Source organism: Nicotiana tabacum, chromosome 7 (genome assembly GCF_000715075.1).
Source record: "Nicotiana tabacum cultivar K326 chromosome 7, ASM71507v2, whole genome shotgun sequence".
NCBI lineage: Eukaryota > Viridiplantae > Streptophyta > Magnoliopsida > Solanales > Solanaceae > Nicotiana > Nicotiana tabacum.
The window spans coordinates 12691961-12706261 of NC_134086.1; the positions used below are offsets into that span (position 1 = coordinate 12691961).

The following is a 14301-nucleotide window of genomic DNA, read 5'->3' on the forward strand; positions in this document are numbered from 1 at the left end:
TTACCTTATATGTACAGTGTAATTTTCCGCAAGGGTGTTCGGGTGAACTCCCTTCCACCCCTTAAATCCATCATTTGCTAAATACATTTTTTTATTTGCATGATTTAAACCCGAAATCTCTAATAAAGGTGGAAGAATCTTATCCGTCATATGATATCAGGTTACATATGACCATAATAGTATTATTAATTGATTACACATTCAAATCTATATGCTTATATATAGAGTGATAATTTGGCAGGGCTAAGACAAATGGAAGTTGAGCAAGTTCTTCACATGAGTGGAGGGGAAGATCAAACTAGCTATTCCAACAACTCCTTAGTTCTAGTTAGTCAATATCTCCCTCTTTCTCTACTTTGTGTAATAAAATACTTTTCCCGCCTAAAATAATCACGGGGATCATAATTAATATGATCTTATTATAAATTTTTTTTTCATATGTCGACATAGTTCGGCTGAAAGTACTGAACTTAGTTGAACTCATAGAACCTATGGTAGGACCAGTGGCGGAGCCACATTGAACCAAGGGGTTTCAACCGATACCCTTTGTCGGAAATTTACAGCTAGATAATTTATTTTATTTTATATTTATGTATATTTACTATACGTTGACTCCCCTTGATTTTTTGATGTATCTAATTATTTATATTTTGACACGCCTTGATGAAAATTCCCCAGTAAAATCCCACAAAGTGGGGTCTGGGAAGGGTAATGTGTACGCAGACCTTACCCCTGCCCTGATAGGGCAGAGATGCTGTTTCCGATAGACCCTCGGCTCAGAAAAAAGAAAAAGAGAAGGAGACAATTTATTAGTAACTCCAGTAGAAACCATAATAGTAACAGAAGCATAACAACCAAAAGATAAATGACATGCAATAACAGTAACCAGTAACTAAGGCCCGGGGCTAAGATAAACAACAAGGATAGTGTGGATTCAACATAAACTGCAAGCTATCTAAGATCAACCCTAATCCAACCCCGCCTCACCTCCGGTATGAAGTACGCAAAGCTCTACTACCCTCTAACCTACAACCCTATATTTTGACACCCCTTGATGAATATTCCAGCTCCGCCACTGCCTGTATCTGCCGATACTAATATTGCTTTTATTGGATTCTTGATTTTCAGAAGCTGGTTATTCTCAAGGTGAGAGCCATTCTTGAAGAAAGTATACAAAGATTTTGTCATTTGGGGTTTCCAGAATGTATAACCCTAGCTGACTTGGGATGTTCTTCAGGGCCAAATGCAATATTACCAATAGCTGAAATGGTAGAAATTGTGGACAAATTAAGCGAAGAATTGAATAATCAAAAGCCACTTAATATTCAAGTCTTTTTGAATGATCTCGTTGGCAATGATTTTAACACTGTTTTCAAGCTTCTGCCTAGTTTTTATAAACAGATCCAAAGAAAGAAGGGAGAGGGTTCATGTTTCATTGGAGCTATGCCTGGTTCATTTTATGGCAGGCTTTTTCCTCAACATTCTGTTCATTTGGTGCATTCTTCTTATAGTCTTCATTGGCTATCTCAGGTTGGTCATTTCCTTTCTTGAATGGTTAAAGTATTATACACTTACATCGTAAAGATTTTTTATACTATCAATATAATTTAATCATAGAAATTATGTTTCGGTGTAAGTTAACCATATAGATGTCTTACACTATCATTGTAATTTAATTATAGAGATATTTTATTCTATCAGTGTAATTTAATCAGTATATTTTAAGTCGTCGTAATCAGGGGAGGAGCTATGTTGACAGAATGGAATTCAGCCGAACCTCTTTCGCCCAAAAATTACACTAGGTAGATTAGGTCAATTTTTCTCAATATGTATATATTAGATGTTGAATCCCCTTAGCTTCTTTGCGTGTTTATATTTTATTTTATTTAAAATTTTTCGAATTCCCTTGGTAAAAATCTTGCTTTTGCCGCTGGTCGTAATAGCAAATCACTTGTCTTGTGTTTCATATAAATAATAATTTTACTATCTTTTAGGTGAGCCGATAGTATAACTTTTTATTATATAAAAGTTAAACTTCTAACTGATGTTTTCAGGTTCCGAAAGGGTTAGTCACTGAATCTGGTTTGCCATTGAACAAAGGCAACATTTACATAGCAAAAACCAGTCCCTCAAATGTTCATGAAGCTTACTTCATTCAATTTCAAAAGGATTTTACTAATTTTCTTAGTATGCGCTCTGAAGAGATTGTACATTGTGGGAGTTTAGTTCTTACTTTCATCTGTAAAAATGATGAAGTTGATGGTTGTGATTTCTGGGAATTGCTTGGGATCACTTTGAATGACATGGCCATTGAGGTATTTCTTTCTAATTCTTCTAAATTACATTTTGATTCCATCTAGATACTTCTTCCGGTTTATATTATCTGTCGTTTAAGGTTTTTATACATCGTTTCGAAATTTAATAGTCTTGTTTATAAGAGCTTTGTCCAATATTCTCTTTATCTAGATACTTCTTCCGGTTTATATTATCTGTCGTTTAAGGTTTTTATACATCGTTTCGAAATTTAATAGTCTTGTTTATAAGAGCTTTGTCCAATATTCTCTTTATCTATTATTAAACATCTCGCTTAATTAATACTATTGTAATGGAATAGTAAAGGTAAATTCGATAAAAATGTAATATTAAATTAAAAGAGAAAAATAGTATCTTTTAAGATTGATAAAAACTATAGCATAATGAGGTATAAAGTGGTGCGTATTTAGAATATAATTGGTTGCCCATAACTTAAATTTTATTATTGCAAACTAAAGACTAGCTTCGACCTCACAATTCTTTGTACTCAAACTTTTTTCCTTTCACTCACACTTTGGGGCAGATATACCTTGCTGACACCGCTTAGTCGGTTTTTTTTTAAATATGTATATATAAATAGTATACAAAATGAAAAAAAATGGGTATAAATATATAAAATAACACCTCTTTTTCTTATAGTGATTTATTCATATTATTTTTTCAAATTTTGACACTGGTTACCAATAACTCTGCGTATGTCGCTGAAATTAAAGTTAGTGATGATTTAGTTTAACATAATATATGACTTATTCAACAAATTATGAACCGACTGAAAGACACTTGTCATCTTCTTGACATAAGATCATCTTGGACGCTCATGACTTTTATTTTCTTTTTGTTGACACAGGGGTTGGTTGAAGAAGCCAAGTTAGACAAGTTCAATCTTCCACTATATGCACCTTCTACAAAAGAATTAAAACAAATTATTGAGAAGGAAGGCTCTTTCAAACTATTGCAACTTGAGACATTTAAACTCAAGTGGGATTCAAACATGGATGATAATAGTGAGAAAGAAGCAACAATATTTGATGAGAAGAGTAAGGCCAAATATATAGCTGGAAATATGAGAGCAGTTCAAGAATCCATATTAGTAGAACATTTTGGAGAAGAAATTATGGATGATTTGTTTGAAAGATATGGCAAGAAAGCAATAGAGTACATGAAGAATGGGAAAGGCATTATTATTAATGTGGTTGTGTCTCTTAGTAAATGGAATAAGAAAGGGGAATCTTGGAACAATGGTAAAGTTGTTCCCGTATAACCTATAAGTTACGTGTTCGAGTTGTAGAAGCAGCAATTAATACTTGTATTAGGGTAAATTTTCTACATCGCACCTCAAGAGGTGCGCCTCTTTCCCGACCTAACAGAACAAAAAATTAGAGAACCTTTCGAAAACGAGTGCTTTACCTCCTTAATAGATTTATCCGACACGAATCAGTTGGACTAGTAGATTTTAAATGTTGAATGATTAATAATGATAGAGAAATTGTTTAAATATTCATTTTTTATTTCCAATAAACCAGTGGTGTAGCTTGATTATTTGTTGTGAGTGCACAATAAATTAAAGATTTGTGGAAATTGCATTTTGATTAGTTTCGTTGTTCCTCTATGCCTATCTTTTCAAGCATTAGTGGAGAAATTTAAAAATAGTCAGATTTATAAATGGTCATTCAAAAATAGTTACAATTTCAAAAGTAATTGAAATTTAGCCACTTTTCATGTAATGATAAATCTGAACGAAAATATTGTTTAAAATCCGGAAAATATTCCAATATAATATACTAGAGTTCCAGTATAATATATGGGTCCAGCATAATATACTGGAACTTTCCGCGTGTTGCAGTTCTAGCATAATATGCTGGAAGTTCATACACAGGTTCACCGATCTCCAGTATATTATGTTGGAACTTTCCGTGTTGCAGCAAAATAGTGACTATTTTTATGACTTTGCGGATACTAGCTATTTTTGAATGACCAATCCAAAAACTGGCTAGCCCGTGCTAGTTTTACAGCATTAGCTACAAGGAGAAAAAGTGGAGTGGACTGCGGACTTGGTTTTGGACCTACAAAACCAGATTCAAGCATAAAAATTGCACATGGCGCCCTATTTGGTCGCCCCCATTTAACCTTTACCCATTTTTTTTTAAATTTTAACTTGTACCCACTTTTTAAACAACTTCAGCCCCTTTCCTCCTCCTCCTCCTCCTTCTCATCCTCAAAGTTATATCCGCCCAAGAACAAAAATGCATATGTTTCAATTTTCAAGAAAGGAAGGAAAACAAAACGTTAAAGAATGGGAGCGTCATCCACTCAAATATTTGTAAATACTCTTGTCTTTGTTGCGGAAGCCAAATGTATATAGTGTGAATGAGTCACAACTACTATACCAAAAATTATGGCAGCCACCAAATAATAAATAAGACAATAAAACAACAATAAAAGGAACACAAGAATTTACGAAGTTCAACTAATTTTGCCTACTTCCTCGGACACAACCAATATTTTATTCCACTCCAAAAATACAAGTGAAATAATACTAAAGAGAGAAGATACAAATGCCTTAAGAAGATAAGAAGGCAAATGAGAGGTGTGTCTAAATCCTAAACATTAGGCCTCCTTTTATAGGGAAAAATTCCCTACCAAATGGCTAAACCACCGATGCGGGATTTGCCAAATTCAACAAATCTCCACCTTGGAAAAATTCCACATCTTCAATTTTCTCTCAATAATAAATTTTGGTTGTGTCTTCATCTTCAATCTTCAGTGTTCAACAATGTTGATCAAATCCAAACAATGTTGAAACTTGACCGCAGTCACCACTTTTGTCAGCATATCAGCAAGATTCTCTGTAGTATGAATTTTCTTCACCGTGATCCACCATCTTCCATGATTTCTCGTAAAAATGATACTGATCATCAATGTGCTTCGGCCTTGCATGATAAACTTGGTTCTTCGCTAATTGAATAACACTTTGACTATCACAAAAAATTGTGATACTTTTTTGTTCAATACCAAGCTCTTTTAGTAACCCCTAAAGCCAAATTGCCTCTTTCACAGCCTCTATAATAGCCATGTACTCTGCCTCTGTTGTAGACAAAGCAACTGTTGACTGCAAAGTAGACTTCCAACTAACTGGTGCCTTTGCAAAAGTAAACACATAACCAGTAGTTGATCTTCGTTTGTCCAGATCACCCGCAAAATCTGAATCACAATATCCAACTACAGACTGATTGTCTTCCTGCTCAAAAACTAACCCAACATCTACAGTATTATGAATATACCGTAGAATCCACTTCACAGCTTGCCAATGCTCCTTTCCTGGATTATGCATATATCTGCTAATAACTCCAACAACTTGTGAAATGTCAGGTCTCGTACAGACCATTGCATACATCAAGCTACCAACAACATTTGCGTATGGTAGCTTTGACATATACTCTAGTTCAGCTTCATCTTTTGGCGACATAGTAGTACTTAGCTTAAAATGGGGAGCAAGTGGAGTACTAACTGGCTTAGTCTTTTCATTTATGCCAAAACGTTATAGTACTCTTTTCAAATATTCTTTCTGAGATAAACAGAGTTTCTTTGAACGTCTATCTCTTATTATCTCCATGCCAAGAATTTTCTTTGCCTCACCAGATCTTTCATCTCGAACTCCTTCTTCAGTTGAATCTTCAACTTATCAATTTCTTCCAAATTCTTGGAAGCTATCAACATATCATCAACATATAGGAGAAGATATACAAAGGAACCATCTTTAAGCTTGCGCAAATACACACAATGATCGTATTTGCTTCTCTTGTACCCTTGCCGCAACATAAACTCGTCAAATCGCTTGTACCATTGTCTAGAAGATTGTTTCAATCTGTACAATGATTTTTCAAGTTTTCACACAATATTTTCTTTTCCAGTAACTTTGAATCCTTCTGGCTGAGTCATGTAGATTTCCTCCTCCAAGTTTCCATGTAAAAATGCAGTTTTTACATCCATCTCAACTAGTTCCAAATCCAGCTGTGCTACCAAAGCCAACATAATTCTAATGGAGGAATGTTTTACAACTAGAGAAAACACTTCATTGTAATCAATTCCCTCCTTTTGAGCATATCCTTTGGCCACCAATCTTGCTTTGTAGCGAACATCTACTTGGTTAGGAAATCCTTCCTTCTTTGCAAATACCCATTTGCACCCAATTGCTTTCTTTCCCTTCGGGAGATTGGCCAATCTCCATGTATGATTCTGATGAAGGGATTGTATTTCATCATTCATGGCAATCCTCCACTTATCTTCTTCTGAACTTTGGACTGCATCTTTATAAGTGGTAGGAACATCATCAGCTACAATTAGGCGGCACAAGCAACCGTCTCTATAAGACGAACGAGTTTTGTTATTGTCCTTTTTGGCTTGCTAGTTGCAATTGATTCAAGTTGTTGTTGAGGTTCCTGAGTTGGAATTTCCCTCTCTACTGGCTCTTCTTCCAAAGGATAATCTTTATTTGTTTCCTCTTCTGCTTCTTGTGTAGGAAAAATAAATTTTCCTTCAAACTCCACCTGCTTAGAAGCACCCTCATTTTATTTGGTATCTTCTGTCACCTTATTTACCATAGCAGATTCATCAAAGGTAACATCCCTGCTGAGTATTACTTTCTTTGTCATAGGACACCATAAGTGATATCCTTTGACTCCAGAAGTAATCCCCATAAAAATAGCCTTCTTTTCCCTTGGATCCAATTTTGACTCTGTCACATGATAATATGCAGTTGATCCAAACACGTGCAAAGAGTCATAATCTACAGCAGACTTTCCATACCATTTTTCAAATGGTGTTTTGCCATCAATAGCTGCAGATGGTAGACGTTTAATGAGGTGGCATGCATATGTAATTGCCTCAGCCCAAAATTATTTGCCTAAGCCAGCATTGGACAACATACACCATACCTTCTCCAGCAAGGTCCGGTTCATACGTTCTGCCACTCCATTCTGTTGTGGTGTATGTCTGACAGTGAAGTGTCTGACGATGCCATCATTTTCACAAACCTTATTAAAATGATCATTTTTGTATTCACTTCCATTGTCTTTGCGAATACACTTGATCCTCCTGCCTGTTTGATTCTCCACCGTCATTTTCCATTTGAGAAAAAGTTCCAACACTTCATCTTTGCTCTTCATTGCTCTTCGGGAAAAATCATCAACAAAGGTTACAAAATAGTGCTTCCCACCCAATGAAGATGTTTGGAAGGACCCCAAACATCATAGTGTACATAATCCAATATGCCTTTAGTATTATGGATCGTTGTACCAAATTTAACCCTTGTCTATTTCCCTTTGACACAATGCTCGCAAAACTCCAAGTTGCAAACCTTTACTCCTTTTAGCAATCCTTGATCTGATAAAGTTTTCAAGGATTTTTCTCCAGCATGTCCCAAGCGCATGTGACATAGCCTGGTTGCGTCTGCCTCTTTTTCGTCACTGGATGTTACTGTCGCTGTCCCAATAACTGTACTACCGCGATAACGGTACATGTTATTGTTCTTCTGATTGGCCTTCATTACCATTAGTGCACCGGAGCATACTCTCATCACTCCATTTTCTGCAATGATTTTGAAACCTTTCGATTCTAGGGCTCCCACAGAGATAAGATTTTTCTTCAAACTCGGTACATATCAAACATCTGTTAATGTTCTGATCATTCCATCATGGTTCCTTAATCGTATTAAACCAATGCCATATGAGGTAAGAGGGCTGTTATCCGCTGTATGGATGACTCCATATTCCCTTCTTGAAAATCCACGAACCAGTCCCTGTTGGGACATATATGATAGCTACAAGCCGAGTCCATCAACCATATGTCTGATGATGTTGATGGCTCTGTTGTAACTAATGAGAATTCTGAATCATCACCATCAGCTACATTTGAATCCATAATGGCCTTTCCATTGTTATGTTTGGCCTTATTCTTCAACTTCGGACAGTCTTTCTTCCAGTGCCCCTTTTCTCGACAAAAGGCACATTCATCTTTGTTGGGTCTAGATCTTGACTTGGATCTTCCTTTCTTTGTCCTCATTTGATTTTGAGGACGACCCTTCACAACCAGTGCTTCTCCTTCTCCGCCCTTTTGTTTTTCTCCCTTTCTTTGTTCATAGCTGTACAAAGCCGAACAAACTTCTCTGAGAGAAATTTCGTCATTCCCATGGAGTAGAGTAGTTTCAAGGTGCTCGTACCCATCAGGAAGTGACCCCAACAACATCAAGGCCAAGTCACAATCATCAAAAGTTGCATCCATATTTTACAAATCTGTGACCAACTTATTGAAACTGGTGATATGTTCGTTCATTGTGGTACCAGAAACATAGGTGAAGCGAAACAGTCTCTTCTTCATGTACAATTTATTTTGAATATTTTTCTTCAAAAATTTATCCTTCAGTGCTTTCCATAATTTACTTGCAGAAGTTTTCTTTGTGTATGGATATTTCTGTTCTCTAGCAAGGTAGGATCGAATGGTACCGCAAGCAACGCGGTTGATAATTCTCCAATAACATCTGGTCTCTTTTCTTCAATAGCAAAATCTAGCCCTTGTTGAAAAAGGACATCTAGAACCTCGCCTTGCCACATCCCAAAATGTCCGGACCCGTCAAAAATTTCTACTATAAATTTCGCATTTGACACAATTCTTGTCATAAGCGAAGATGCCAATGATGGTGTATTGTTGACACTTGATGTAGAGTCTTCTTGTTTATTGTCTCCCATCTTTGACACATATATTATTTAATAGCTGACGACACAAATCAAGATTATTTCCTTTCTGGTATGGAAGATCAGACTAAGCTGCAACCACAGAGCATACTCAGACAGAACCTTGACTCAATTACCAAGATAAATCTTTTCTGATGTGGAAGATCAAACTATGCTGCAACCACAAAGCATACTTAGACAGTACCTTGGCTCTGATACCAATTGTTGCGGAAGCCAAATGTATATAGTGTGAATGAGTCACAACTACTATACCAAAAATTATGGCAGCCACCAAATAGTAAATAAGACAATAAAGCAACAATAAAAGGAACACCAGAATTTACGAGGTTTGACCAATTTAAACTACTTCCTCGGACACAACCAATATTTTATTCCACTCCAAAATAAAAGAAATAATACTAAAGAGAAAAGATACAAATGCCTTAAGAAGATAAGAAGACAAATGAGAGGTGTGTCTAAATCCTAAACATTAGGCCTCCTTTTATAGGAAACAATTCCCTACCAAATGGCCAAACCACCGATGTGGAATTTGCCAAATTCAACAGCCTTAACAGGTAAGGAATTTGGTCTTGACCGGGAGTCTCTTCTGCGGGCCTTTAGCGCTAATGTTCTGCTTCCTCAATTCTGTTGCAGTTAGCTATAGTTCTACTGCTGCTCTACCATTTGGCACAATTATGGTAATAGCACTTATGTGGACATTCATGACATCGCCACTGCTTGTATTGGGAGGAATTGCTGGCAAGAATAGCAGAACTGGTTTCCAAGCTCCATGCCGCACCACAAAATATCCAAGAGAAATCCCATTACTCGCTTGGTACCGTGGTACTGTCCCTCAGATGGCAATGGCGGGATTACAAACAAAAACTAGTTCGCCAGTTACAAAACAAAACTTCAGTTCTAGAGCTGAAGTTCGCTAGTTACAAAAACAAAATTTTCAGCTCTAGAGCTGAATTTCGCGAGTTAGAAAACAAAAACTTCAGCTCTAGAGCTGAAGTTCACCAGTTACAAAAACAAAAACTTCAGCAATACAAATAGAGAACAAAAACTTCAGGCCCGTCTACTAGAATGCTGAAGTTTTGCGTGATTGCCTTTGCTACTTCAGCCCCGTATGCTGAAGTTATGTGAAAAAGCGGGTACACTTGTAATTTTTTTACAAAGCGGGCACAAGTTAAAACGTGATACAAAAAGCGGGTATAGATGCAAATACCTCGATTCAAACTAACAACAGTTGGGCTAGTTTGACCACATGGGTTGCAATAGCCCATGGGAAAGCAGGTCCATTAATATTTCGGCCTCCTGTTAATCGTGCAGACGAGATGGCAATATTTGTGGTTTGACATACCTGGGGGACAAACACAAAACCATTATGATTTCGAGAGCTAAAGAGCTAAAATTGACAATGGATGGACCTTTTTTTTAATCACTTTTTATATTATGAAATTGTTTTTTTATTTTTTAGAAAAATAATTATGCGTCAGAATTTTAAATTATGTTGGTCAGAAGATTAAAACATCAGGACTCCTGATGATCACAAGAATTTATAGTCGCAATGCGAAAAATTCCGGTGATCAGTCACGATTTTATGGTCAATTGTACAAAAATATGACAATCATTAGAATCTTGTGACAATCATCATAACTTTTAAAATTAAGGTAACCATTAGAAATCTGGCGAATTACCATAAGATTTGTGAATAATTTTTGACCTGCATGTTTCAAAATTCTGACTAAAAATTATATTTTCAAGATTTTTCTTACCGGGGTCAAAATTTAAATGACATCACCAAATGACTTAATTACCAGACTGATCGCTGTATTTTGCACGGTTTTGTAAAGTCTGCCAACGAATTTTAACTCGCCAAACTAAACATTTCGACCAAACCAAGTAGAAGTGTTTAATTTGGACAACACAGAATTTGAGCCAATTTTGTAAATTTATGCAAGTAAAAGTGTCAAATCTGTGTATTAAATCTGCTTCAAACTCTTTCATTCTGTTTGAGTTTGAGACACTACCATTTTATATCCATGACCTTTCAATTGAGATATAAGAATTAATTGTAAATATTGACGATTACCTTTTGTTTACATCGAAGTAAGCAAATTAATCTTAGTGATTATAATTTAAAATAAGAATATCACCTAACCATATTTAAGTAATAAACGAATTATCAAAAATATATATCTTGCATTCATCGATTTGATGTATCAGGTACTGTTTAAATTTTACCAAGATTTAAGTCCCACAATGCACTTAATTTTTTAACCATCAACATGTTCCGAGACACTAATAAAAAGTGCCGTTGATAATTAATTCAAAATGTAAAATTTTTGTCAATTATTCCTTTTTGTATCAGTTGTTCACCAAATGATCGTCTTTTTATAAGTTATTACAGTGTAATTTTTTGAGCAGATTGAAAATCTTATGAGAAAATGTAAGACTATAATCTAGAATTTTATAAGTTATTACAAATATTAGACCACAATATAATGTTTCGTGCGCAAACAAAAAAATTACATGATCTAACATTAGATCCAAGCCTAATGTTATTTGGAAAGAATAATTTTTCAAGGGCTATATTTGCATTTTTTTTTTTTGAAAAAAAAAAATAGGGATAAAATCCAAACAATGGTCTAATTATGCAAATCAGCCTCTAAATAGGATATAGACTATTCTACTGGGCCAAAGTCGGAAGCCCAATAACACACACTCATTCAAAGCCCATTTTACATCCTCTTTCGCCATCATATAAATAGAACCAAATGACACTCTCTTCAAACCCTAGCAGCAGCTCTGTATAGCAGACGTTGAGAGCTCGAGAGAGAGGGTAGAAAAATGGTGTCAGGATCAGGGATTTCAGCGAGGAGGATAGTGGTGGACGCGCGCCACCACATGCTCGGAAGGCTATCCTCAATCTTAGCCAAAGAATTGCTCAATGGACAAAAAGTAGTGGTTGTTAGGTGTGAAGAAATTTGCTTAAGTGGTGGACTCGTTAGGCAGAAAATGAAGTATCTTAGGTTCCTTCGTAAGAGGATGAACACTAAACCTTCTCATGGTCCTATTCACTTTCGTGCTCCTTCTAAAATCCTATGGCGTACTATTCGTGGGTATGTTTTTATTTATTGCAAATGTTAGTCGTTTTTAATTATTTTTTGAATTAAATTGTTTTGGTATATTGTTAGGAGCTGAATTAACAGGTAGATCTCGTTTTTTTAGTTAGTGGATATAATGTATGTTATGTATATAGGGTTTTTGTTTTAGTCTTTTAGAGATAATTATGCTATGGATTGTAAAGAGAGATTTCATTTCATGATGAATGGTTAGGCGAAATACTCAAGTGTTTAATTCTGATTTTAGATTTTTTTTGTCTATGTGTTAGTATTTGATTGCTCACATTGCTGGTCTCAAGCTCTGATAAAGGAGGAGGGTTGTGGTAGGCTGGAAGCTCTCGTAACACTTGCCAATTTTGATGAATTTTCATAATGTTATTGCTGAGCTTAAATAAAGAAAATGAGGATTCATGTCGCCAACCCAAGTTGTTTGGGACCGAGGCTTAGTTGTTGCTGTATTAGTATTTGATTATGTGGTGCTTAAGTGAAAATTAAGATTATGTGAGCTAGTTTTGAAAGTGTAGGTGATGCTCTCGGTAGATGGAGACCAGCTTAGTTCATTGTAGTGAAAATGTGGGGGGTATTTACTGTATGCCTCAACGCTCTTTGATTTTATTTAGTGCTAATGAGTTTGCAAAAGTTGGAAAGAAAAATATTAAAACTAGTACTCCAATATTTGAACTTCCGTCTTTGGATTTTATCAGCATGCCTGTCTAAATTGGTGAAATGCTAATTACTATCATGCTTATAAGCACAGTGTTAGTTAGTTAGTTAAGGACTTGTGTTTAGATAAACCTAGTTTTAAAGAACCTTATTTTTCTTTGAGAGGACAGATTAGTTTGTATTCGAAAAAAATAGTTTGGATGGGGAGTTGATACAGAAAATTCATATAGATGATCCCTGTTGATTTGTGATTAAGATGTAGTTGATTAATTGATGTTCTGTGTATGCAACTCTCAATCTAAAATATCTTTTTTTTTCTCTCTTTTTGTTTGTTGAATAGCACAGTTGGTATCAATGCCTTTACAACTACTAGTAGCTGATTAGGCAAGTATTGGTAATTCCTGCTACTTGTACAGTTGTCAATGTTAATCTCTTGTTTATTTTTCATTAGGATGATTCCCCACAAAACTAAGCGTGGAGCCGCCGCACTTGCCCGTTTGAAGGTTTACGAGGGTGTTCCACCCCCATATGACAAGATCAAGAGGATGGTCATTCCTGATGCTCTCAAGTGAGTGACAGGACAGCACCCATAATTTATTTTATTCTAGTATTGTTTCGTTTTTTTACTGAAGCATTTACTCTTCTTCTTGACTAGGGTATTGAGGCTCCAGGCTGGACATAAATACTGCCTCTTGGGAAAGCTTTCGTCCGAGGTTGGATGGAACTATTATGATACTATCAAGGTATGTTTCTCGCATCTTGTCTTTTGCATTGACCGTACGTCCAGCCTCTCTAGTTGTTGTGTTACCTTACATTTTGAATCAATGGAGCAACTTGAACAGTTAGCTATTCTTGTTAAATAATGTTCTTGACTTCTTTTTTATGTTCTTTATACCAATATGAAACGTAATTCTCTGCTACAAGCAGCAGGCTGTGTTCCTACTATTTCTGCTTAACGCTTATTTCATGTAATTATGAACCCTGGCTCCTTTTTCTGCACTTCTTGCAGGATGATCTTTCATACCTGTAGTTTGCAATAGAATTGAAGTCGTTTTTTGTTTTGATATCCAACTCTTTTTCTGGTGCGATTACCATATTATTCACATTGATCGTTACTTCTCCCTTGTTTACCGCAGGAACTTGAGAACAAGAGAAAGGAAAGAGCTCAAGTAGCATATGAGAGGAGAAAGCAGTTAGCAAAACTTAGGGTTAAGGCTGAGAAAGCTGCCGAGGAGAAGCTTGGTCCTCAACTCGCCATTATTGCTCCGATCAAGTACTGAAGTCTAAATATAGTTGTTTGAAGTACAATTTTGCTGGAGATTGATGTTTTGGCTTAATTTGTTCCTTCTTAGGATACTGTTTTCAGTTTTAACAATATTTTTCATTGAGCAGACTTGTGTGTTTCGTCTATTATCATACTCATTTTGCTACTTAAGTTATGGAAGTTTTTGTGAAGGAATCTGAACAAA

General features: G+C 35.8%; 2 protein-coding genes across 2 annotated transcripts; both read left to right on the plus strand.

Annotated features, from left to right (window-relative positions):
* Positions 1–1104: 1104 nt before the first annotated feature.
* On the plus strand, positions 1105–3790 carry LOC107798856 (putative caffeine synthase MTL3; the record flags this gene model as incomplete). Its single annotated transcript, XM_075256754.1, has 3 exons — positions 1105–1530; positions 2055–2315; positions 3161–3790. Coding segments are annotated over 3 exons (1101 nt in total), but the record flags the coding sequence as incomplete, so codon positions are not given.
* An 8036-nt stretch (positions 3791–11826) lies between these two features.
* On the plus strand, positions 11827–14301 carry LOC107798858 (large ribosomal subunit protein uL13w). Its single transcript, XM_016621890.2, has 4 exons — positions 11827–12166; positions 13284–13400; positions 13488–13575; positions 13969–14301. The coding sequence occupies exons 1-4, from the start codon at positions 11895–11897 to the stop codon at positions 14110–14112; spliced, it is 621 nt and encodes a 206-aa protein (XP_016477376.1). The 5' UTR covers positions 11827–11894; the 3' UTR covers positions 14113–14301.

Coding starts and splice junctions, on each gene's coding strand:
- LOC107798858 (XM_016621890.2), top strand. CDS start 11,895: ATGGTGTCAGGATCAGGGATTTCAGCGAGGAGGATAGTGGTGGACGCG. Junction 12,167..13,283: donor CTATGGCGTACTATTCGTGG/GTATGTTTTTAT, acceptor ATTTTTCATTAG/GATGATTCCCCACAAAACTA. Junction 13,401..13,487: donor GTCATTCCTGATGCTCTCAA/GTGAGTGACAGG, acceptor CTTCTTGACTAG/GGTATTGAGGCTCCAGGCTG.